General features: G+C 41.1%; 2 protein-coding genes across 2 annotated transcripts in view; one reads left to right on the top strand and one right to left on the bottom strand.

Annotated features, from left to right (window-relative positions):
- Positions 1 to 24,897, bottom strand: part of LOC149309116 (acid-sensing ion channel 2) — a 464,458-nt gene that overhangs the window by 354,294 nt on the left and 85,267 nt on the right. The window lies entirely within an intron of this gene.
- Positions 4,310 to 15,689, top strand: LOC149309117 (uncharacterized). Its single transcript, XM_089531982.1, has 6 exons — positions 4,310 to 4,441; positions 5,385 to 5,575; positions 7,369 to 7,624; positions 10,041 to 10,387; positions 11,075 to 11,121; positions 15,574 to 15,689. Exons 1-6 carry the CDS (start codon positions 4,310 to 4,312, stop codon positions 15,687 to 15,689), a joined length of 1,089 nt encoding a protein of 362 aa, XP_089388108.1.

Raw genomic sequence — 24,897 nt, 5'->3', positions numbered from 1 at the left:
AATAATTTAAAAGGTAAGAATCCAAGTTACTTTTTGGAAGCAAGTTCTGAGTAACTTTATGTTACCTTTTAAAACATTCTAACTCTAATGGTACCCAACTAAACTAAAACAAGAACACTACTGGACCCATAACTATAACTAATAACTTTTTCAAACTACCTGTCCTAGTTTTAGCTGATCCATCAGGGGCCAAAATGAGCAAGTAAATTTTAGAAGCCAACAAAGGCAACAGGTCGCTCTGACTCCTGAGTGCAAAAAGTTAAGTGTACATGCAAATTCCCTTTTGGGATTCCCTGGTGTGCTCCACTGTCCATTGTATATTTGTGATGTGATCATTAGTAACTCTTCCTTTTCTGAAACCCACTTGCATGCCTGGGATTCCTCATTCTATATGTGGTAGAAGTCTTTTTTGCAGAATTTTGGGCATGACTTTGCTTGCATGGGAAATTAGTGCAAAGATCCTATAGTCACTGCAGTCTTTTGTGTCTCCCTTTTTATACATAGAAATGTATAATAGTGGGCCACTATTTTCTTTCCCATATTTGTGAGCAAAGAACTGAACTTGCGTCTGTGGATTGTAGCAGTTTTATTGGCATATCATCTGTTCCTGGTGATGTTTTTCTTCTCAACTGCCTTGTATCAGTCTATTGCACCAAAACAACAATGTGTCTTCTGACACCTTGAAGATTAAGGGGCAGCCTCCAGCTGCCCCCTTTTCAGCAACCGCATGCCATGGCCCTAATCTAGCCTTTCCAGGGGGCATCCATCCTGGAAAGGGTGCGGTAACTGTGGTGTTCAGCTATACAGGGCTCCTTTGGCACTGCATCATGTAGATGCAGTGCCGGAGCAGTACCATCACACCACACACTGTGTGGTGTGGTGCACAGCATCACGGCACAATGGGGGCTGAGCCGGGGTGCGCATCATGGAGATGCTACCCCCAGACTCTGCCCCAGCCAGCCTTTCAGGCAGGTGTGTACAGGCTCCTACTTTCATTTGGCATGAACTTTCACAGATGTTCACATAATCCATCAGATGCACAGGAACACCAAACATAGCCACATGGAATATAAATCTTCCCAGTAAGTTTTCCTCTTGAATGCTGTTACACATGAGCTGGGGGTTGCCAGAGCTGCCATACATTTAAATTCATCTTTGGTTCAGCAAAATAACTGCTCAATGCATTGTGTACTGTAATACATGTGTGTATGTGTGTGTGTGTGAATTTTCTGTATTAGCCATTCAGATCCTGGAAAGGCCACCTATACCAAAAGGAATGTATCTGCTCAGATAACTACCAGACAATGCCATGGGGCCACCAGCCTCCTGCAGCTAAGCTAGCCTCACTATTTAAATAGCCTCTCTGGAGTGTACAGGCAGCACCATCGTGTGGTTAAAATAAAAGGAAGATAAACCTTGTGTGATTGTCATTCACCACTGCAAGCAACAAAGCTCAAAGGCACGACAACATTAAGAATATTATATATGGCTTTAGAAGCTGCTCTCTCTCTCTCAGAAAGGATAGCACAGAACTGGAAAAGATACTGAAAGGGAAAAACAAAATGCAGGAAAAGATTAGAATACTTTCCCTCTCAGAAAAAGCTGAAAACATCTGGAGCTGTGTATTTGGGGAGAGGGAGATACAATAATGAGGGAGCAATGCTGCTTATCCATTGTAACAATATAAAAGACATGGAAATAGTGAATGAGGGAAAGTATTCTTTCTCTCTCACAAATTTTATGTCAGCAGGGGAATTCTGGGAATTGTTAATAGGGTCAAGATAAACGATGGATGCAATTTACAGAAGAGTTATATAAAAGAGATGCTAAAATGAATGATACATGAAATGAAGAACCATATGAAGATGAATCCCAGATTCTTGAAAGCGAGGTGGAAACTGCACTAAGAGAAATTTGGAAGAATAAATCACCAGGAAAACCAAATTCCAAGTTCCAATTGAGCTGCTACAAACCATACAGATAGAATCAATTCAAGTGTTAACTAAAATATGCCAACAAATGTGGAAAGCAAAACAATGGCCAAGAGACTGGAAATGATTAATATACACTCGCATCCGCAAGGAAGATGACATGAAAGGCTGCATTAACTGTAGAACGGTAGCATTAATTTCTCATGGAAACACAATACTGCCCAAAATTCTGCAGCATAGACTCCAATCAGATATGGAGAGAAAAATCCCAGAGGAGCAACTGGGGTTCAGGAAAGGAAGAGGCACTAGGGACCACATCACAAACATACAATGGTTAAAGGAGTGCACAAAAGAATTCCAGAAAAAAATCAGCATGTGCTTTATAGACTGTAGCAAACGGCATAGATCATGAAAAAGCTATGGAATGTTCTTAAAGAAAAGGGAGTGCCATTACATTTGATAGTCCTGAAAAAAAGCTACTGTTAGAACAGAATATGGAGAAAAAGTTCCCAATTGGTAAAGGGGTAAGGCAATGCTACATTCTATCACCCTATTTGTTTAACTTGTATGCATATGCGGAAAATATCATACGAAAAACTGGTTTACACTCAGAAGAAGGAGGAGTGAAGATAAGGGGAAGGAATATCAACAAGCTAAGATATGCAGGTGACAACATAACACTAGTAGAAAACACCATAGATTTGGAACGATTACTAAGGAAACAAAGACAAAAGCAATATAGAAAGAAGGATCTTTAGCTGGTACATGCATTGCTACTTCAGATGGAGAAAGTCGACATAGGGGATTATCACACCCGAGTTTACTGTGGTTAAAACACTGGTAAAATGCTCCAGGAGAGGAAAGGTGTGATAGCCAGTCGCACTTCCAAAGAGTCACTGAAGTGTCTCTTCTCCTCTCCCATCAGCAGCCATTTCTTCATAACAGAAGTCTCTGTTACTGAATAAATGGCTGTCCCGCGAATGCTTTGCTGACAAAAGAGGAGAGAGGACACTTCAGTGACACTTCAGAAGCATGACCGCCTATCACATCTTTGTGCTTCTGGAGCGTTTTACCGGCAATTTAACCATGGAAAACCTCCCATATGATAATCCTCCTAGCCTCAGTTACTTCCATGGCCAAGATCCAGATTAGAACACTATAATCCTTTCTATATAAAGCTGGCTTTTCAAACATTTTGGAAAATCCAAATTATTGCCAGGAGGCTTAGCTTCAGCTCTCCATGGAAAGAAAAGCAGGAACTCTCTCTTTAGCCACAGATTTATAATCTGTCTCTTCAACTCCACACTTGCAAGACAGGTGAACAGTGATTGGGCTAAAATGCAATAAGTATACTAGTGATGTCATAAAACAGTTTCTAGTGTGACAAAGGAGGATAGCAAAGAAGTACAGGCTTTCAATAAATGAAGCTGATAGGCAAGGTAACATGAGTTGATAGAGCACAGGTAAGTCTGGTCTATAACCAATAGGTATGGGAAGGAATGAGAAACAAAGATCTTTTAAAAAGTAGAGGTTCTGGAACTGACAAGAAGGTAGGCCTCCAAACCTGGAAGCCCTTTCTTTGAATTCCAAGCAAATGGAGCTCTCATTATAATCATTCAATGGAGAACTCTGAGCCTGGCCATTGAAAATAACTTCAGAGACTAAACCATAATGATTGTTGGTTCTAGCTAAGAAAGCTAAACAGATCAATGGCAAGAACCGGGACTACTACAGTTAAGGTGACCTCAAAATGTTGCAGAGAACTTTATAAACTAGCTAGTACAATGCCTTCCTTTTAGGACCTTATCACACAAGTCTAAAAAACAGAATTTTAACAAAATAATAAGCATTTTTGACCAATACTTATCACACAACATCATGACTATCTTGCTGCTGCCTTGCATTCAGTTTGTTATTGTTGTGCACCTTTTAATTGACAGGCAAAATAGGCTCTCAATATCACTGCTATTCCATGACTGCCTTGGTGCAGTAGGTCCCTTCTGTGGCAGCTCCACTTCTCAGGAAGGCATGTGGTGTGAGTGGGCATGATCCTGCTCCTCTCCTTCTCTTCTCCCTCCCCACTGCAGCAATTGCAACTGCCAGTATCTTCCTGAAGATGGCTTCTATTTGCACATTGACACAACAGCCAGCTTCGGGAAGATGTTGGCAGCTAGGATCACTTGTGAAATATAAATGAGAAATAGTGTTTTTGGTTTGTATAAAAACAGTGACTAATATACTTTACTCTTTTTATTTGTTCAGCCAGCTAAAGAGTTATCCTTATCTTGGAAAAGATCTAAATTTATCTAAATCTCAAAACCAGGTGTTTACAAAAGTTTGCCCCAGTTTTTCCTCCCAGTTCCATCAATGGTTCTTAGATGTTGGGCACAAGAAAGACCCATGGAAAAGGTTATTTCACCAGGAAAATGGGGCCTCTCCAGCGCCAGTTACGCCTTGGGGAATATGGATTGTTCAAGTCTTCCCCCATGTTTGAAAGTGATTTTGTCCAGGTAAGCCATGAGAGAGTTTGGGCTAAGGTATACAAGGAGTATACAGGCAAATGTGGGTAGGGAAATTGTCTAATTCATCAGTGGGCAACTTCAGCAGGAATGGGGTCAAAATTCAGCCCCTGACAGTCTTTTGCAGGGTGCATCATGCAGCTCCTCACTCTGATGCGTGCCACTGGTGATCAGCAGCAAACACAAATGGAAAAATCACTAGTGATTTCTTGCAAATTATCCCCTCCCAAAAAAAAAAAAAAAACCCACAACAGCCCATGGGAGGAGGCTTCTGGTAGTTACTCATTTCTTCCTATGCCACATGTTGCCCATCTTTTGTTTAGTATCTTAAATGAGAAGTTTGCAGGACTCAAGTCTTCTTGTAAGTTCTGCTCTCTGACGTGTGAATTACTTCCCCATTCTTCCCACATGCAGTGAAATTGGATGTTTAGAATTAGCACAGGCAGCAGAATTTATCATCCATCCAGCCTTGTGCAACCACTATCCACTGTCCATATATTGTGGGCCACCAAGAATTTGATAGCAAAGCCCCATTCCAGAAAGGAAGAAAAAACACAAGTGGGTAATGGGACAGCAGGGGGGGGGGAGGGAGAAACAGTGTTGTTGTTTTTTAATCATAACCTGTTTCCTTGTTGTCTTCATAAACGTCAAGAACCCAGTATCTTATTTCTCATCTTTCCCCATTTCTACCATTCCACTATTCGTCCACCTAAGAGCATTTAGGTGACCTCAATCAGTTTTATTATTACTCTCTGACTCTCCTTTATTTATTAGAATAAATCTATCTTGGTTGATATTTTTATGGCTTAACTTGGAAGACACTAGCAGATGTTTGGTGGATGGTAGTGAATCAAGAGTAAAGAAATATTAAAGTATGCATTTTCCATTTCGAGGAAGTGATAAATGGTGCATTAACTACTGTCTGGTACCTCAGATTAGCAAACAAGGTGGTCCGATTGAGATTCACAATCAAGAGCAAATTGTGACTGTTGGCATCACCTCAACAAGCCCTGTCCTGTTGATCCCCAATGTGCTGCTCTTGGCTCGGCGCGTCTTCCCACCTGAAGATCAGAAAGTCACAAACAGGTCCCGAAGTTACCCTCCAGCGAGATATGAGCTAACAAGGTGAGTCCTTCTACAGGGAAACCAAGTGTGATATTCCACGCTCAACTCATCTCTGTAGCAGAGGCAAGTGAAGACTGACTAAACCTGAATCATTAGTGATTAGTCCTTATGGCTTAAAACTGAATTTTATACTTACCATTATTATATATTTACCCAGATAGTATTATTGAGTTGGCATGCTTTTAATGAGGAACCAAGTTCGTAGTAGTATTTCCTCAGCACCAGCAAATCTGTGGCCCCATACAGACAGGCCAAAATAAAGCTGCTTCAAGTCACTTTGGAGGTATGCTGTTTAAATAATGCATGCGTCCTAAGAGTCCAGAAGCCGCACCAAAGCCACGTTCCAGTCCTTAGGACTGGAGCATGGCTTTGGCACAGCTTCCGGATTCGTAGGACACATGCATCATTTAAACAGCATACCTCCAAAGTGACCCAAAGCAGCTTTATTTTGGCCTGTCTGTACGAGCCCTATAATTGAATGGAAGAAACCCCAGAATTGCATGCTTGAAGGATGGTTCCTTTTGCAAAAAGCTAAAGGTGTTCTTCTATGGCCTGAAACAGTCAGGTTAAAAGGGCTGCTGTCAGGCTGTGTTTGGGGCATGGCATTTACATGATGCATGCTCCAAACGTGGCTCCACTCCGAGCTTGCCCCAATCCTGAAGAGCCAGGCCAAAAAGGCCAGAAAAAAACCTGCTCCTTTTCAGTGGCCTGGTTTATAACTGCAGCGGCAGTCCAGACTGAGACTGGGTGCATTCAGTTTCCACGGTCCTACAGTCCTGTCTGCTTGAAGCCCAGTCCACCCAAAACTCTGATGCCTACTCCTGCAAGAAGTTGTTCCTACTAAAGGCAAATGTCTTATGTCTCTATACAGTCTAACTTCACAGATTTTTTTTCTTCCTGATATTTCTGCTTGGGTATCAACATCATGGGATAGTGGGGGAAACAGTAAGCCTTGTGCTGTAATGTTGGCTCTTTTTAATACCTGCAGGATCCTAGGACAACACTTGCTGAAAGCAAAGCCGATATTTATATCCCTAATTCAAACTCTGTAAGACAACTCCTTAAAACTGCAATTGCAAAAAAAGAGCATCATAAGCTAATGATTTGCACAGTCATTCTTCTATACTATTAAGATTAATGAATTAATTTGGACTGGTAATGGAACAAGAAATACTGTCTTACAGATTGTCACTTCCAGTTCCATCTTGTATTGTAGAACATTCGTACTCAAAGTGGTGGTTCATGGACTAGTCCCAGTCCTTAAACCATCCACTGCTAGTTGCTTAAAAGTTTCCAGGGAAGAAAAAATAATAATTGTAATCGAAAGGTTCAAATACAGTACCAGTCCCTGGTGCACTGGGGAGAGCCACTACCGTACAACAGACAGCTTAAGAAGAAATTATGTAGAACAGTGGTTCTCAAACTGTGGAGCGGGAACCCCAGGTGAGCACAAGAGTTGCTTAAGGGAAGCACAAGACTTGGAGGCCCTGATCCCTCCTCCTCCTCCTTCTCTGCTTCCTGGAAAGAAAGACAAGGAGAGTGTTTGGAACCTCTGCCAGAGGGAAGAGAAAGAAAAGGGGAGCTATTTACTTATAGAGTGTCTTACTATGAATATACCTGAATATGTGAACAAAAATACATATACTACGTCAAGTGTGGGGAGGAGGGGCGATGTCTGCACATAGATGTAAATAAGGTCCCAAGGGTAAAATATTTTAAGAACCACTAGTGTAAAAGGATCAGTTGCAATTAAAAGTCCTAAATGTTGCTAATCTTCCTCAACATCAATGCAGGTTGTTTCCTTTGCGTTTTGTCAAGATCACAATTCACAATGCAGAAAGGCAGCAGCTGCGGTTTAAATTGGCAAATGGCCGTACCTTCTACCTCCAACTGTGCCCTGACTCTGATAGACGAGAAGATTTGTTTGATGCCTGGGTCAGGATTGTGCAACTGCTGAGGCCACCTTCAGAATCAAGTCTCAGTGTGAAGGAAAAACCTAAACCATCAAGGGTCTATGAAACACCTCCAATTCAGCCCCCACCAATCAAAGTGAGTTTATTCTCTGTAGCAGTAATCCTTAGGACCTACGAAATGGAACAGAAAGAAGGGCAAGTAGAGAAGGATGTAGATCTGATATACTTAGGTTTGGATCCTGCGATAACAGCAATAGGCTGTTCACTTCCAAATACATACCAAGAATCCAGTGAAGACATCAGGGGTGGGCAAATCTGTCTGCTCACTTCTTACAACTTTCAATTTCTTTTTGAAACACACATTCAGCCCATCCTATTTCTAAATCAGTTTGCCATTTTAAAAAACCTGTACAAAATTCATTGTATTTTCAAAGTTTGAAAAGTTGCTTTTCGAAATGTAGTTGCAACTACTGTAAAATACCATCAACCCAAAATTATTAGTTAACATGATAGTTAATGTTTAAAAGTAATTCCTTGCTTTACTGAAGTATAACTAAAATAGTAACTAATTAGTTAAATTTTGAAAAAAAAAGAATGCTACAAGCCACTGACCTGTAGTACAAAATACACCTAGATAGTGAAGCCACAACTCTTTTAAAAGTTAGTTAGGAGTTTATTGCATGGCTTAATAATCCGTTTTACCTCTATCCATCTTAAGTCTTAATTCGGGCAGCATCCTGTTTACCAAGTAAACAAAACTGGAAGGTTTTTGCTGCCGAATCTGCCACTCAAATATATCCCAGGTGCATCCCCAATTCCAGAAGGGCTCCTTGTGGCTCTTTTTGGATCTGGGAGTTTTCCGGCTTAACAAAATGGCTACTGGAGCACTCCTGGAACTGGGGATGTATTCGGGTGGCAGATTCAGTGGCAAAAACCTTCCAATAAGAACAGGATGCAGTCCAAATTAAGACTTAAGATTGACAGAAGGTAAAATGGATTATTAAGCCATGTAATAAGCTACTTGCACAACAAAAGAGTGATACTGTCTCTCATTGTAATTTAGTTCTACCTTACTCACTGTAAAAAGTAAGTGATTACAAGTAACTCATTATTGGTAGCAAATTACTTTCAGGATACTAATAATTTTGTATGCACTTCTCTCAATATATACATTTTATATGCATGTCTTCTTTACATACTAGGAGAAATGTATTTAAAAATGTGTACATTTTTGTATACACTTTCATAGGTATGTAATTTTGTAAAAAAGCAACAACAACAAAGCCACATTTTTATCAGAGAAATGCATCACAAAACTGGAGAAAATGTGAAAATAGAAGAGTTCCAGTTTGAGTATTACTTTGGGAATTGTGAATTTGACAAGTTCATATGAAAATGAAAACTAAAATAATTCCTTTCTCATTTGTAAAGGACATCTATGTTTACCAAGTAAACAAGGGTTCTAGAGCCATGGGTAGCTATTTCTGAACGGATGTATTTTGCACAGAGCTAGGACTGAAGAGCCAAAGAATATTCTCCATATATTCATGTCCACGCAGGGACTTCATTTTTCCCCCTCTCCAACAATAAAAACAGTAACCAGAGTCTTTAGCAGAGACCTTCCCTAAATATGCATCTCAGCTCCTCACTCTGAGCTCAGTCTACATGTGCAGGAGATGGCACAACAGATTATATAAATGATTATGGGTGATACCATTTTAACACATCTCTGCCATTAGAGAAGTAGTAGAGCATGAAATGGCCTGGGTTAGAACCTTTCTCTAATGTGCAATTTTTATTTTATTTCATATTTTGGATAGAAGTGCAAGAATTCTGTTTCTGAGTACAGGTGGAGCATTTCCAGTACTCTCCTGAATGAAAGAAAATGGGACTCCCTGCAAGACAAACATATCACATGAGCATCAGGGAGAAAATATGTAGTACATCTTGCTCCCTACAGAGCTAATTTTCTACTTGTATGGATTTTCTTTTAACATAAGAAAACATTCAAAAATGAAATTTACTTCACCTCTACAGTCTGAAGTGAAAGAGTATACCCACCACTACAGTCTGGAGTGGAAGTTTATTTAATTACATAGTATGGACTGACAAAGTGATTAGTAATACAAAGAAAAGCATCAGAAGAGTATCAGAAGACCTTGAACAGTATACTGTACTGTGTCTTGGCTTGTGTGCAAGAATCAGCAGAATATGGATAAGGAGAGGACTCTTCCACACTCTGACATGGGCCACACTGCAGGAAGCTGGGTTCAAAACCAGTTTTCTTGCGCCTTAACTTGAGATCATGAGCTGTGCTGGAGAACAAGATACTGATTGTCTATCAGTAGTTGAGGGTACAGAGCTGAAAGAGAAGCATTGAAAAGTTATCTCTTTTAGAGTATGCTAACTAGCTGAGGTATTCTGGAAACAGTTGCCCAAACAAGCAATATTTTCAACCTCTGGCTGGGAGGTAAGGGTGAGGGGTGACAGAGTTGAAAGTGAAAACTTTTTTATTACTCCAGTACTGAATATCCCAATATCTGTCTCCCCAGCGTGCATCTCCTCAACGGGCAGCTACGAGTAAAAGCAAAAGCAAGAGCAAGGTCAACGTGAGCACTCGCACAGCCTCTAAAACGGCCAAGATTCAGAAAAAGGACACCAAGAAGAGCAAAGCTCCAGTCGTACTTTCAGAGAGCACAGCTAGTGTACACGTCATGATACCCCCACCCAGCGTAGAGGATGTACACGCATCAGAGCCACACAAACCCCCTACAGCCCAGGAGATTGCAGAAAAGTTGAAGGAAGTAAAGAACACTGTTAAAGAGTCAGAGGAGAAGATAAAGCGGAGTCCCAGCCACAAGGGTCTGCCTGCTGAAAAGAGTAGCTCCCATACTAGGAGGTACTAGGAGCTTGGATGGGCCAGGAGGGAGGGCATGGCTCAGAACATTGACCAGTCTCCTTCTCAGGAGAACTGGAGGAAAGGGGTTAAGAATGTTTCCAGGGAAGTTGATACCATAATACTATAGGTGCACCGCTTTCATGATGTCCCTTCCAATTCTAATATTTCTGTGATGACTGGAGTCATGCCCTTAAAACCAGAGAGAAAGACCTTCAGACTCTGGATTAGCTAGCAAATTGGTGGCTAGTATGTACTGTAATGTGAAGTGTACAGATTTTATTTTCACTTTTATTTTTATTTTTTTCAGACTTTGGGCAAATGTATCCCTTGACGCATCTATTTGGGTGTCTTTTACAGCTATACCTTAGTTAATGAAGTATCTGTGATCCTAGGGCTTACTTCTTTAACAGAAAATGTAGTACCAGAGGCAAAAAGGGGGATAGGTTTATTTTTGTGTGTTGTCTGCCTTCAAGTCACCACCACAAAAAAAAAAGGGGGGGGGAGAAAGAAGAGGATGATTTAAAAACAAAACAAAATACTATATCTTTGTGAAATTAAACAGCATATGCATATCCTCCAAAATCCAGACCAGGTAGAAGCCTGTCAGATGTTCAGACAGATGGAAGGTGGTAAGGGTCTTATTGGGCCAAACAACATAAATTCTAATAGAGAGTGTTCCTATTTCAGAAAATCATCTGACAAGAAGAGCCGTGCCAGTCGGAGCAGGTCTGGAGGTAGGCAATGTCTAAAATGGTTTGTTTTAGCACTGTTCAACAGCCCTTTTGATGGACTGTACCAGCTCCATTATGCACAGATCACATTAACTCCCAATCTGGCAGGAGCTGGGATCAGACCAAAACATTTCATAACGATATGCAAAGTACAGTGATAGCCTTGAAACTTTATACTAACACTGTAGACTAAACTATATACTTCCCTGCTAACCAAAGAAAACTTTCTTTATAGCATCAGGAGGATTTGCTATATTTGATATATAAAGATTGAATATCCCTTAGCTGGAATTCCAAAATCCAAAATTGTCCACATGGGTGGCTAAGATAGTGACACCTTTGCTTTTTGATGGTTCATTGTACACAAACTTTGTTTCACGCACAAAATTATTTAAAATAATATGTATAAAATTATCTTTTGGCTATGTTTATAAGGTGCATACAGAACATAAATAATGTCATGTTTAGACTTGGGTCAAGTCTTCAAGATATCTCATTGTGTATATGCAAATATTCCAAAATCCAATAATAATAATAATCCAAAATTCCAAACACTTCTGGCCCCAAGCATTTCGGATAACCTGTAATAACATAAAATAAAGTAAAATTATAATATTCCGGGGGGAGGGGAGGGATGGGACCTAAAAATTCAGCACTCAGAAAATTAAGCCTAATAACAGTGAAATACTCTTCTATAATATAGTGATGCCCCCTCAGTAAATGTTTGGTTTTGGGTGAGTTTTTTTTAATTAGGTGAAGGCATGGCACAGGATAAAGTCCATCACTGCCTATTAGCAAAAGCCCTGACAGCCCAGAATAGGAAGGAAATTTTATATTTGGAAGTCAGGATTATGGTCTAAATAACTTAAAGGCACCAGATCCTATCTGATCTTGCAAGCTAAGCAGATCCAGGCCTGGTTAGTACTTGGATGGGAAACTACCAATGAATGCCATGTGTTTTAGGCTATATTTCAGAGGAAAGAACTGACAAAGCCACCCATGAGTATTCCTTGCCTAAGAAGACCCTATGAAATTAATGGGGTTGCCATAAGTCGACAGGTGACTTGAAGGCACATGCAGTCTGCCCTCTCCATGCGCGGGGGATCTGTAACGGAACCCCCTGCACATGGGGAAAAAGTGTATGCTCAAGCCCCATAGGAAATAATGGGGCACGTGCTCACGGTGGTGCATGGGGCGCGTGGCATGAGTATGCTCCCCAAGCCTGGGCTTGCCTTCCACATGAGCTCAAAGCCATGGAAGGCAGGCCCACCTATAAGGAGGGTTGACTGTACACACATAACTTTGCCTAGCAAGAAAACCTGTGGTTCTCCATATTAACACAGGAAAAAAGCAAAAACCAAATTCAAAACCACGAAATATTAAATTCCCATGGGTTTATTTTCTTGGCTTTCATTTCAGTCTAGGAGAGATGCTAGTAGGGTAGAGTGGTTAATAATAAATCCAAGGGTAAAAATGAAGGTAATGCAAACGGGCAGCATAGTTTCCAAAACAAAGCAAATAAGAGTTAAACAATGCTGCACAGCAACGAGGTGCAACAGTCAGCTGAAAAAAAAACCTTAACATTCAATGCAGGATGCAGTGAAAGAATTAAAGTGCAAGATATACGAATAAAAAATAAACAAAGATAACAGAGCTAGTTAAAACACCACCTATCATGCCGGCGCCATTTGTCACTTCATATTAGAATTAATGCAGTGCAGTGGTGAAATATTCTAACTAAGGAGCAAAGACACCAATGGCTAGAGAACAAACTAGTCTTTATTATATGAAATCCACTCTAAGATAGGAAGGTCACTGAGGGAGTTATTGTAATTTAACTACAGTACATCTCTAGGATGGTTTCAGAGAAGAGTGGAGCGAGAAGCGAAGTGGCAACATATCTGAGAGTATCAGTTTATATCACAGAGAGGTCAGGATAGGTAGACAAAAAGGGAGATCACAGTCACTCAAACTATCTAATTCTAACCCAGTGCAGAGTATTGTTGCACTTCCAAATTCCAAATGTTGTTGGACTGTTATTCCTATCTCCTTTTTCAACTTGACAATGGTGGGGAAGAATAGATTGCATATCTGTAACTGTGGTTCTTCGAGTGCTCATTTGTGAAGTCACACAAACCCGCCCAGATGTGTCCTGCATTTTGGGATGCTGCTATGTGGCATCCATGAGAACTGTGGTAAATGATCAGGACCACTGAGGGACAGGAGTGGAGGTGGGAAGAGCTACTACCAAAACTCTTTCCTAGCTATTCTAGAAGGTTCTGAAAGTGTTCTGCACAGGTGCAGGAATACCCACTTGAGTCTTTCACAGAAGCCACAAAGAAGAATCTGGTTTTAATCATTTGTAAGCCACCTTGAGTCCCAGTAGGAGGAAAAGGTAGGATATAATTGAATAAAGTAATGGTAATGATAATGAGTTGAGTAATTCATCAACATCAGAAGGGCCACAGGTTCCCCAACACTGGCTTTTCGCAAACTAAATGCAAGGACAAGATGATGGCTCCTACCATTCTGCTCAACTCCTATGCTTCCCCAGAGGCATCTGAAAAACTGACTAGATGGACCTTGACCTGATCCAACCAGGGAGTCCTAGTGTTTTGATCATAATAGACAGGGGGGAAAGTTATCTTGTTAGACTTGATTTTTTTCCCCCTTTTCTTTTAAAAGGCAATTGAGAAAGAAAAATCTCTGTCCATTAGCTAAAGTACTAGATTCTTCCAGGAGAAGCTTATTTGTCCGCTATACAAATGCAAAGCTCTCTACTAGAGCAGCATTTTCTCATATATATCTGAAATTGCTGGTTGATGCAAGATCCTAAATGCCCCACAGCTCTGGGAAGGCGACATTCATCCTCCTATTCTGTCATGGCCTTCCAATTCTATCCCTTCCACAATCTGTCTCTTTCCCCCCTCAAGCCATATATTCACTCCTCCCTCTTTCTATTTATCCTCTTCCTTCATCCTTCTCTCTTCTACATCCCTTTATAGCAGAGATGCCCCCAAGGCATTTTGGCATCTGAGGCAGAAAATCAAAATGGCACCTCTCATAATGGAAATAATTGACCATTTTCTTCTCTTTAATGGTGCTCTGAAATCTACGACCTCACCCTGCCTCCTGGCAGAGGCAGTCCTGCTCTATATTGATCCTCATCTTACATGCCTGCCTTCCACATAGCTCCCTCTTTTCCTGTGTAATGATCAGCTCTTTCTGTTCCACATTCTCATTTGCTTTCAGGCTGGCTGAAGGGCTTGTCTGCTACCATTAAAGTGTCTATGTTGCCTGGGCCATACAAGCATTAAGGAAAGGCCTGCAGCTCCACAACCCTTAAAATCTGGGGACAAGAACCTGCTCCATCTCTCCTCTTTTTCTAAAATGAGATCTTCCAGAGAAGGAAAGGGCTCTTCAGCCATAAACAAAAGCTTGGAAATGTTTCATTTTAAAAAAATATTGTACCCAGAATTCCCAGCCAACATGCCCACTAACTAATTCATGCTGGCTTGGGTATCTCCGGCATTGTAGTCAAAAAAGTAAAGCAGCACAACCTGTTCCTTGGAACTCCCTCACCAGAAAAGTATGTCTTACAACTTCCTTGCTGCCTTTTAAGACCTGTGAAAACTTCTGTTGAAAACAATGAGCTCAGTCCAAAAGGGTGACTTTTTAGAGACTCGCTTGGCCACCTACAATTTTTGTATAATATAGGGCTGTGTTTTTAACATTAAGCAAATTAAGCTTTTTTGTGTTGATTTGAAGAAATGTTTTCTGCTCAGCCCACACAATTTTCTCCAATTATTCTTTACCTTAATGAGGAAAAACTACACCTCACTGACATATATACCTTCCATAATGCAGCAGATCCCAGATTCAGACCATAGGCACTCCAGTTAAATCATGGATGGGGAACCCTTTTCCTGTAAAAATCTGGACTAAGTCAGGATGCACATTCCAACACCAGGCAGAGGCAAAGCTACAAATGGGCAGGGCCAATTCAAGTGTAGATGGGATGTGCATAGGAACAGATGTCTGCATAAAGCCAAGCCGTGGTGTATATTTGACCATCAAGCAGCTGCTGATTCCCCACCCCAGATACAACATCAGGAGAAAAACACTGTGAAATTACTGTCTACTTGAAACCTTCAAGATTTGCTGCTGGGTGGTATTTATAGTACATGGCTAGATAGGTTTGATTCCATACAAGGATGCTTTATATACTGTACCCCCTCTGTTCCTCACATAATTATCTCATCTTCCATATCTCTATCTTTTTGTCAGAGTGAACAGATGGAAGATGCATTAGCTTTGGATTTTCTGTACCTGTGGGCTACACAGCCTATACAGCAACCTCCTAATCTCTGATTCTAAAATGCTCTGCCTACCTGACTATCTCTTCTCCATTAGTCCTGCCTCTATGGACTTAACTTTGCTACTTTTTTTTTCCAGGTGCCAGCCGGAAACCAAGCAAAATGTTGTCCCTCATCAGATCTTGTTCTTGGGGCTATTCAAAGAAGGACAAGAGACGAGGTTCCAAATCTCGAAGCAAAGGGAAGAAAAGTTGAGCAGAATGAAGCAAGATGCCTGGAAGTATGAATAATGGGACAGTCTACCCCGCACATGAATTCTAAATGTAATAAAGATATTGGTTGGTTATAGTTATTGTTTTCCAGTTCAAAGAATTCTGGTTACAAATAAGACAGAGAAACAGGGCTCTATGTATTCTAGTTGGGCTTGGTACATAGTTATGGCTTCTAGAAAACCTTTGCTTGCTTACTGTCTGCTACACAGAAGCAAGGTAAGTAGTACATTTTTCTACCAGGTACCAAACAAAGCAATTCATGGGGGGTTGGGGAAGTGGCAGGCTGTGTGTGTCTCTTTCTCTCTGTGTATGTATTCATTAAAATATCTCTTCTCCAGCTCATGACACCAATCCTGCAGTGTGGAGTCATTTTGAAAAAGCCCTCAACTTTATCCAGTGTCATTCTTGTTGCATACATTGTTATTTCTGTACCCGAACATCAGTACACTGGTTGCCAAAATAAATTTCTGGTTGCCATCATTAATATGGTGGACTCCTAGGAGAGAAGACTGGTTGTGGATGAGTATAAAGCAGTGGGAACAGCATACATAGATGCTGAAGAGTTGCTGTTTTGCGGGAGGAAGCCTCTACCAGAAGACCTGAATGTATCTAGGTATTTGTGTTACATGTCCTAAAAGCTAGCTGCTTTAATATAGCATAAAAGTACACTCTCTGACTTTGATGTCATGCCATCTAATCTCAGCTATTTATGATTGCTTATAGTTACTGATGAAGAGAAACACTAATTTTCATTAATGAGAATGGGACAGTTACAAAACTAGAAATAGAGTACTGCCTGGGGACGGAGCTGTGTGATACAATCCATCCCTGTGAGTTTACATTCGGTGCCTAGTGTGGGAATGAAAGTCAGTGCGCTAATCTCTTAAACCAGCCCACTATTTCCCAAAATGAAATGTACCTTTCCATGGCCGTCTGTTTGTTATACTGGCTAAGATAGCTGCCAACAAGAAAAATCATGATTTTTTTTTCAGGGTCAGAATTCATCAGAGATCAAGCAAGCAAAAGACAAATGCTAGCAATAAAAGAAAATAACTGTAATGCTTAACCAGTGTAATATTGCCAAAGCACTTCATGACTATAACTCCTGAATTACAATTAAAAAGAGCTGTGCGGAAATTGGTAAAAGTCAGTTTCTGAAACGTTGCCTGAAGCTAGATGTAACACAGGATCAAAGGGGAGGGGAGTGAAAAAACAAGGGAGGGGGAATACAACAAAATCCAAAGTTTACAAAACAGTAGTAACTTTATAGAATCATAGAGTTGGAAGTAACCTCAAGGGCCATCCAGTCCAACCCCCTGCCATGCAGGAACACACAATCAAAGCATCCCCATCAAATGACCATCCAGCCTCTACTTAAAAACCTCCAAAGAAGGAGTCCACCACTCTCCAAGGGAATGTGTTCCACTGTTGAACAGCAATGAAAATGCACAAATTAGATAAAGTAGGCTTTCATGGCTTCTTCATCAGGCAAAGATTTTAAAAATCATACAGGAGAATAAAAGTGGCAATGTTAGAGTCGCAAGCCTATGTTTTGCTTCAGATGCTACTTCTGTTGTCAGTTAAGGTGGTCTGGAGGGATATCAGTGCAGGTAAAGCCCACTCTCCTTCTGGCCATGTCGGGACCAGGGACAAAGGGAAGTGAAACACAGGCAATAACATTTCAAATCCATTAGCAGCATCAACAATGTAACTTCCACTGAAATCCAGGCAAACACTGACCTGTGCGAGGCTAACTGACCCTTCCTTAAGCAGAGAGCATTGAATTTCTCAATAAGGAGCTGCGCACACCGGCCATAAAGGCTGGCCTGGGGGTGGAGTGGGGGTGTGGCATCCAAATGAACTCCGACTCTGCCCCCAGGGTGGTGTGACGCCGCACACTGCGCCACAAAACACACAGCATCATGGCGCTCCTCTGGCGCTGCATTCTCATGATGCAGCACCAAAGGTGCACCTTAAAGCTGCTTTTTGTGCCCTGGAAAGGCCAGATCACCGCCACGGTGTGAAGTTGCCACAGCCTCAATCTGGTGCAGCTGAAGGCAGCTGCAGACTGCCCCCTAGGGGCAGTCTACACAGCCCCTAAGTTTCTGTACTATCACATGTGGAAAACCTTTGAAGTGCTATATAGGCAAAAGTTGTCAGTTGTACTCCAAATGAAAGTGGGGTGCGCTGTGCGCAGGAAACACAGGATATTTCAGAAAGAGGTGGGATGCAAAACAGGAATCAATCAAAACAATCAAAGGTAAAATTAAAACAAACAAACAAAATGGGAAATTTTTGGTACTTCAAGGGACTTTTGTCCTTTCTGGATAACCTTTGAAACACACAGTATTTTCCCCATTTGCAATTGTACCTCACTTGATTTTGTAGATGATGGGTTAGATCTAGACTGAGTCATGCTCAAAGCAGAGGGGGCAACACGCAGTCCTCAGACTGTGTCTCCTTCCTACATTTGTTGTTGCCACTGTCAACAGATTACTGTCACCACAGGCTGGGGAGAAATATGCTTTGTAAGGGGAAGAGATGCTCTGCCCTTCACTCTGATAGAGTCCTAAGGTGCAGAAGGGCACTCTGCAACTCCTCTGCACCATTATCTGTCTCAGTTGCTACTGGATGCAGCTGTCTAACTCACAACATAAATTTAACATCAAATTAAATCAGAGGGATTTCAATTATTCATAATTACCTTAAGATCTGAATGAGTCTGCTTTAATCCTGACTGAATTTGGATCAGACCTACCAAAAATAAGCCTGGAGGAGAGGCTTTCTTTCAACATCGTCACTCACAATAGTTACCACAGCTTTAGCCCACTTGGCTGGCATCAAGCTTCCTTTTTACAAACTACCACAGCTGCAATGGTCCCTTTCTACCATCTAGTGGAGAAACAGGGCAAGGCAGCTCAGTTTCCACAGAACAAGGCACATTAATTTCTACTATTTATTCCTTGCTGATAAGGCCTCGGGATAACCTTTCTTATCTGTCAGCACGGCCTACGTATGAGAAATCTGAACTGACAGCTACCTCTGACCAAAATGTGAAGTAGATCTGATCAGGAACAGTTGGAAATGTCCAAATAAATAGACAATGGGAATGAAGGATCTGGGCAAGAAATAACAGTTGTAGAGAGCACATATATCTCCTATGGAGCCTGTGCCCTGCTGCATGATCATAAGACAAATCTTGAAGCTGAAAAACTGGAAATGGAGCCTTGTGAATTTTAAATGCTGGCATCGGGATATGGATTTGCATTTTGAATGAGGAAGGGTGTGTCTTGGTTTTGCAGAAAGTGAATAGGAGCAAAATTCACATTTTGGCAATAAATAAATAAGTTCTACTATCTGTAATATTTTTTAAAAAATGAAAAGAGAGTTTCACATTTGGAAAATCCATGCAATGTCAATATTTTGTGTTTTTTTCTTACTAATGTGGTATTATAATCTCTTTCGTTGGTTTGCATATCATAGAGGATTTAAACTGGTTGGTACACTGGTCAAAGAGAAAACAGAAAAAATGTAAAGCATTGGGTTGGTTACTGTATTGATGCTCCATCACTTTTTACCAACAGAATGTTTCAACACGGTTCTCTGGGGTGTCTTTTCCTCCATAATAATACCTGAGGTTCAGGTGATCTTGACATCGTCATTCTTCTGCCACCCCCAGGAGCTGTGGCTAAGAAATAACATCACCTTAACACAACAAGAAGTTTTAAGCAAATGAAAAGTGAGAATTAGGATGCCTGGATATTTAGTGGATTAACCTTTATTCTTTTTCAGAAAGCCAGTCACTATAAAAACAACATCAACTGTTCTTTTGGAGAAGCTGACGTGAGGGAAGATTGCAGTTTACTACAAAGTACACAGTATCATGAAAATGACCCACAAAGGAAGCATAATAAAAATGCTCCAAGATTTTTCCACATAAAGAATTCCAGATAACACTCTTGAATCAACCACCTTGATTTTGCAAACAAGCCCGCATATATAGATCATGTAAGGATCAAGCCCTCCAACACAACCCATTAGCTTGCTGTGTTTCCAATTGGTCAACCAATACCACAAGCAGGATGGAATGGGGAGGTGGCACACTGAATCTGCAAAAAGAGCTCGGCTGTCGCATCTCCTCAGTCTGGCTCAGTGATTGCACCACAGGCAAACAAGCAAGGCTGTCGCAGTGGATCACTATCAGCCTTCCTCCACAGATGTGTGAGATCATCACAGCTGCTTACCCTGAAAACTGCCCTAGCATACATGACGACCCTCTCCTGCTTCTTTAAGGCACAATTTTCTTAGTCTGCTCCCAGTGAACCACAGCTGCTGTTGCCATCCAGACTTAATTCACCCATCTTTGCCACAGACTTATCCTTCCACAAAGCCAGGACTTTCATATATTGTTGCCAAGGATGCCCACACATGGCAGTCCCAATCAAACTTGTTCAAATCAACTTGTTCTTCCAGGGTCCCTAGTGATTCCTCCTCCCCTTTCCAGACACCAGGTCAACTCCTGCACCAGAGATGGGGAACTCTGGCACTACAGGGGTTTTTCCCCAGAACTTCCACAGTCTCCTCATAGGTGCTCATGTGGCCATTCAACAAACTGTTACATAAAGGAAGATTCTGTTTCCTTCTTCTTTTTTCATAGTACCTTGAAGTTATATATGTCCCCACAGCCTTATAGCAATGCAGGGGCAAGACCAAACCTCTTGCAAGGATAGCAATTCCCCCCCCCCCCCCCCCCCGTGATCTGAACCACTGGTTCAGGGAACCACTCACAACTTGGCAGCTGGGGAAAGAGACACTGGTCACAAAGAAATGTAACAACTTCAGTAGCTAGGCTCTTGAATGTAATCAGGATTCAGTGCCAAACAATACGTTACCCATTCAACAATTGCCTGATAAACTTCAGTGCCTCACAGTGCAAACATGGCAGTCAAGTTACCTTCAAGAAGTAAAAGAAATCTTTATCCCCATTCACACTATGAATCCGGTCCCTGTCGTTCCAACTTGCACCGATTGTACTCAATACAGTTTGCGGGGGGGGGGGGGGAACCAAAAAGCCCACCTAAATGGGTGCATGTGGCACTGGATCCCTTAGTGGTACTTTTTAAAAGAACCACAGTGAGCTGCATCTCTGATAGTGTGAGTAAGCTATCAGATCAATTTGTATGATACAGCCACCATTCAGGAAACGGAGGCACCAGAACGATGGCAAATGGGAACTTCAGAGTCTGTATTGGAAACAGTGAATTGATTTTGAATCAATACACAAATGTGAATCTCTCGGTGCAAAAAACATAAGTGTGACTGGCCCCTGGGTCCATGCACTCCTTTGAAATGATCAATGGTTGGCTACCTGTTTTGCATAGGAGGTTTATTTATATCCCCAGCCTGGTTATGTGCACACCTATGTTTTTTTAAAACTATAAATAAGTCAAATGCTATGATTGGAGATATACATACATTAATACATGCTTGAAGAAGTAGACCTTGCCTATAACTTCTTTCTCTCAGTTAACCTCAAAGGTGCTACAAGGTTTCTTTGCATACTGATATTCTAGACTAACACAGCTACATCTTTGAATACATAAATACAGTCATCAGAAGATTAGGATGGGCTACAGCATCCAGCATACTCCGAATCCCAATCCCAGTATTTGCTGCCTTGTAATGCATGCACTAGCAAATTCCTTAGTGTGAAGCCAAATCTATCCTGAACTGAATGCTCTGATTTCTAATCCTACTGGGGTGGAGAGCCTCCATTCAATGTCTAGAATCTTGCAGAACCATAGAGCCATGTAGGCTTAGCAGTGATTTAGCTAATGTTGTTTTTCAATCAAAGCCTGTTAGTAACCTGCTCCCATTCTGTGTGCGGCCTGGTCAGCATCCCACGTCCATCACCATGGAAACCAAGCATCCCTGCATCTGAGCCACCAGTACTCATTCCATGCTTAGATTTAAAAGTGGAGTAGTGGCGGGAGGGGGAGCCTTTTAAATTCACTCATTTGTCCCCTCCATTTAACACAGAACTAAAATATTTTCCCAGGACATATTGACCTCTGGGCCCAGTGGCTGCTTTGAGATTAAACTCGGAATTAAAACTCATCACCTTTCTAAACCCAACAGACATGACTTTAAATCAAACTTGTGCATTTCTGGGTTATTACTGCCAACTTTAATGGCTGCTTGTGAATGACAAATGTTTTGAAAAATGTTCTTTGTCAGCAGTTTAAATGTTTTCTATCGCTCGGCAAAAAGCCTATTAAAAACTATATCAACATTTCCAGCTTTGCAACTGACACATTATCATCAATAGAAATGTTCTTCTCCATCACAACGCAGCTTGTTCCAGGTATCCTGGAGAGCTGGTGCTTTTCTATTATTCTGGATATAGTCCTGTGAAGCTCCAAAGCTAGGATACTACTATACCTTGACCAATAACTAGATAAGACTGTATCTTCTTTCTTATTTTCTAGACTTTGAAGTCAGCCCTCATCTATTGAGCTATTTTCAGTAATAATAAAAAAAAAAGTTACTGGGTCTAGAAATACTGGAGTGTATGAATTCATGAATCTGTTTTGCCACTAAGGCACTATCTGGCCTTGGACAAATAATGTTCTCAGCCTTAGTCTGCCGCCTAGAAAGAGACCATAATATTAATGAATCAGATGTGTTTATTGACAGACAGATTTATAGCCTAAATTTTGATTTCATTTTTTTAAAATCCCCAGAATGGCTAATAAAAGATCACACATCCACAGAATGTATTAAAATGGGTATCATAAAATTGATATGAAAATTCTTGACAAAGCTAAAAAGAAAAAAGTGGACTCCAACTTTGGTGAATAAAAAAAAGTTTTATTTGGAAATATGCAAGAGAGCACACAAACACACAATAACAAATCAATCGGAGACACTATAGAAGGCTAACTGAAATGGGGGTATGGAAATTGGATAGCAAAGGCTTAGGGTTGTACAAAGGATGATATTTACCAGTCCTGTAGAAGAATGTACAGAAAGCAGGATGTGGCTCAGAAAGCATCTGAAGGTGACATAGGAAGAGGAGAGTCTGGACGATGAACAGAGTTCCAGTGGATACTCACCACAATCGCAAATTGGACATTTGTGAATATTTATATTTTGTTTAGTGCTCCACATAAAGTACAAACAATTTGACTCATGATATTGACAAAAGGAGCAATTCCGGTCGATTGACAAAACAGTGATGGGATCTAGAACAGCCCCAAGATAAGATGGATAGGGAAGTTGGCTGGGACATGACATGGGGTAGGTAGAAGATATAACTATACTCGTTTTAGTGCAATGCAGCCATCTTTATCTCCAGTGCAAGAGGATATGCAGAAAGTCTGGGGGAAGGACAGAGTGATCAGCAAACCCATTTAAACTTTATTTTGGTATTATCTAGATCCTTCACATGTCTTCAGGTCAATGTGCTTTTACTATAGGAAACTTCCTAGTGTTCCAAAGGTCATTGTGACCTCTTAAAACATATGAAAATATGAAACACTATGTACAGCATGAGGGGGAGTCTCAAGTATTCTAACAGGAGGTCTTTCTTTCCTACCACCCGCATAGGTACGTCTGGTGGGAACACAGGAGAGGGCTTTCTCAATAGATGCCCCCAGGCTCTGGAACTCTCTTCCCGAGGAAGTTAGACTGGTACCTTCCCTACTTTCTTTTTGTAATGCTTCTCTTACCTGAACAATGCACTGGATCTTGCTAATTGTTGTGCTGGGGTGTCTGTGTCTTTGTGTATTTAATGACGTATATCTTAATCTGGTTTTAAATTTTTGATGCTTTAATCTCATTTTAACTTTTGTATCTTGTAAATTTTTAACAATGTATTTTTATAGTTTGTTGCAAGCCACTTTGAGTCCAGAACTGGGGAAAAGGCAGGACAACAATAAATATGATAATAGAAATAAATATGAAGATTATGATGATGGTTGATATTGATGACAGTAATTGAAGATGCACAGATTCCCTGTTCCTAGTGTACATATACAAGAGTGAACATGGTGTAGTGGTTTCAGTGTTGGACTAGGATACTGGGAGCACCTGTATAATGGCAGTCTAGAGCAAGCGAGATTGTTCTCTTGCAAAAACACCAAGAGCCTGGCATGCTGCCCAAAGCATTTATTTCCAACTACATCCGCTTCCAAAACAGCTTGCTGTAACTTGTCAATTTCAAAACAACGCTTCATGCTATTAATCTACAACATCATTGTAGCACATGGTGTATCCTTGTCTTTCTCAGTCTATCCTTCAGAGAGATGTGCTAGGTAATTGCTGGCCCCATCAATCAACGTGGAACTCTTTAAATATGCAGGAGGTTAGTTTATGTATTCAGACTTCAATTTCTGCAGAGCATGGAGATAATTTCTCCCAATTTCACAAGTTTCTCTTTCTTTCTTGAAAAAAAACATTTAAGGAATAGTGATGCTGGCCATAAGACCAAACAAACAAAAACCTAACAAAATCTAAAACCCATGCTGTGATGATAATGCTGTTGGCCAACCAAAAGATGCAACATAAATCCTACTAACTTCCAAAGTTTCACACGTTTCTCCCTCAGGCAAAGATGGTAAAATAACATTGAGAGAAAGAGAGTGACAGTGTTGTGTTGCACCATCTACATTTTGGGTTTTACAGGAAGTGTTAGTAGACTAAAAGTGCCCTCCTATAGCCATAAACTCAGTGGGAATAAAAGGATTAGAACAGAGGCAGTTTGGCTTCTCCATTTGAAATAACAAAGCACCAGACTCAGATAAATGTTTTACCATCTATGCAGGGACGTAGCCAGGATTTTAGGAAGGGGGGGTCCAGACTAAGTGCCACCATTATAATGGGGCTTGGGTGCGGCGGTGCAGCAGCACACACCATTCATTTTTCTAATGGAAGGGGGGGTCCGGACCCCAAGATCCCCCCCCCTTGGCTACGTCCCTGATCTATCCAATATGAAACCCTGGGCTCTCATAATGCATGCAGTTGTGGGACAATCTCTGCATTCGCAATACGGAGATTACTTTAGACTGCCATGCCCTCCATCTCTTGAGAATTTGTCTTCCTCAAAAGATGAAGCAGATGTTCTGGGGAAGTTGGATCAAATGCCTGGTAGCTAGCCACGTCCGTCCTCAGTTCTGCAGCAGGATGAGAAG

Source organism: Sceloporus occidentalis, unplaced genomic scaffold (assembly GCF_023333645.1).
Source record: "Sceloporus occidentalis isolate IW3139 unplaced genomic scaffold, rSceOcc1.0.p SCAF_7, whole genome shotgun sequence".
NCBI lineage: Eukaryota > Metazoa > Chordata > Lepidosauria > Squamata > Phrynosomatidae > Sceloporus > Sceloporus occidentalis.
Note: the sequence above shows the minus strand (reverse complement) of the source record. Positions and strands in the feature narration are given on the sequence as shown.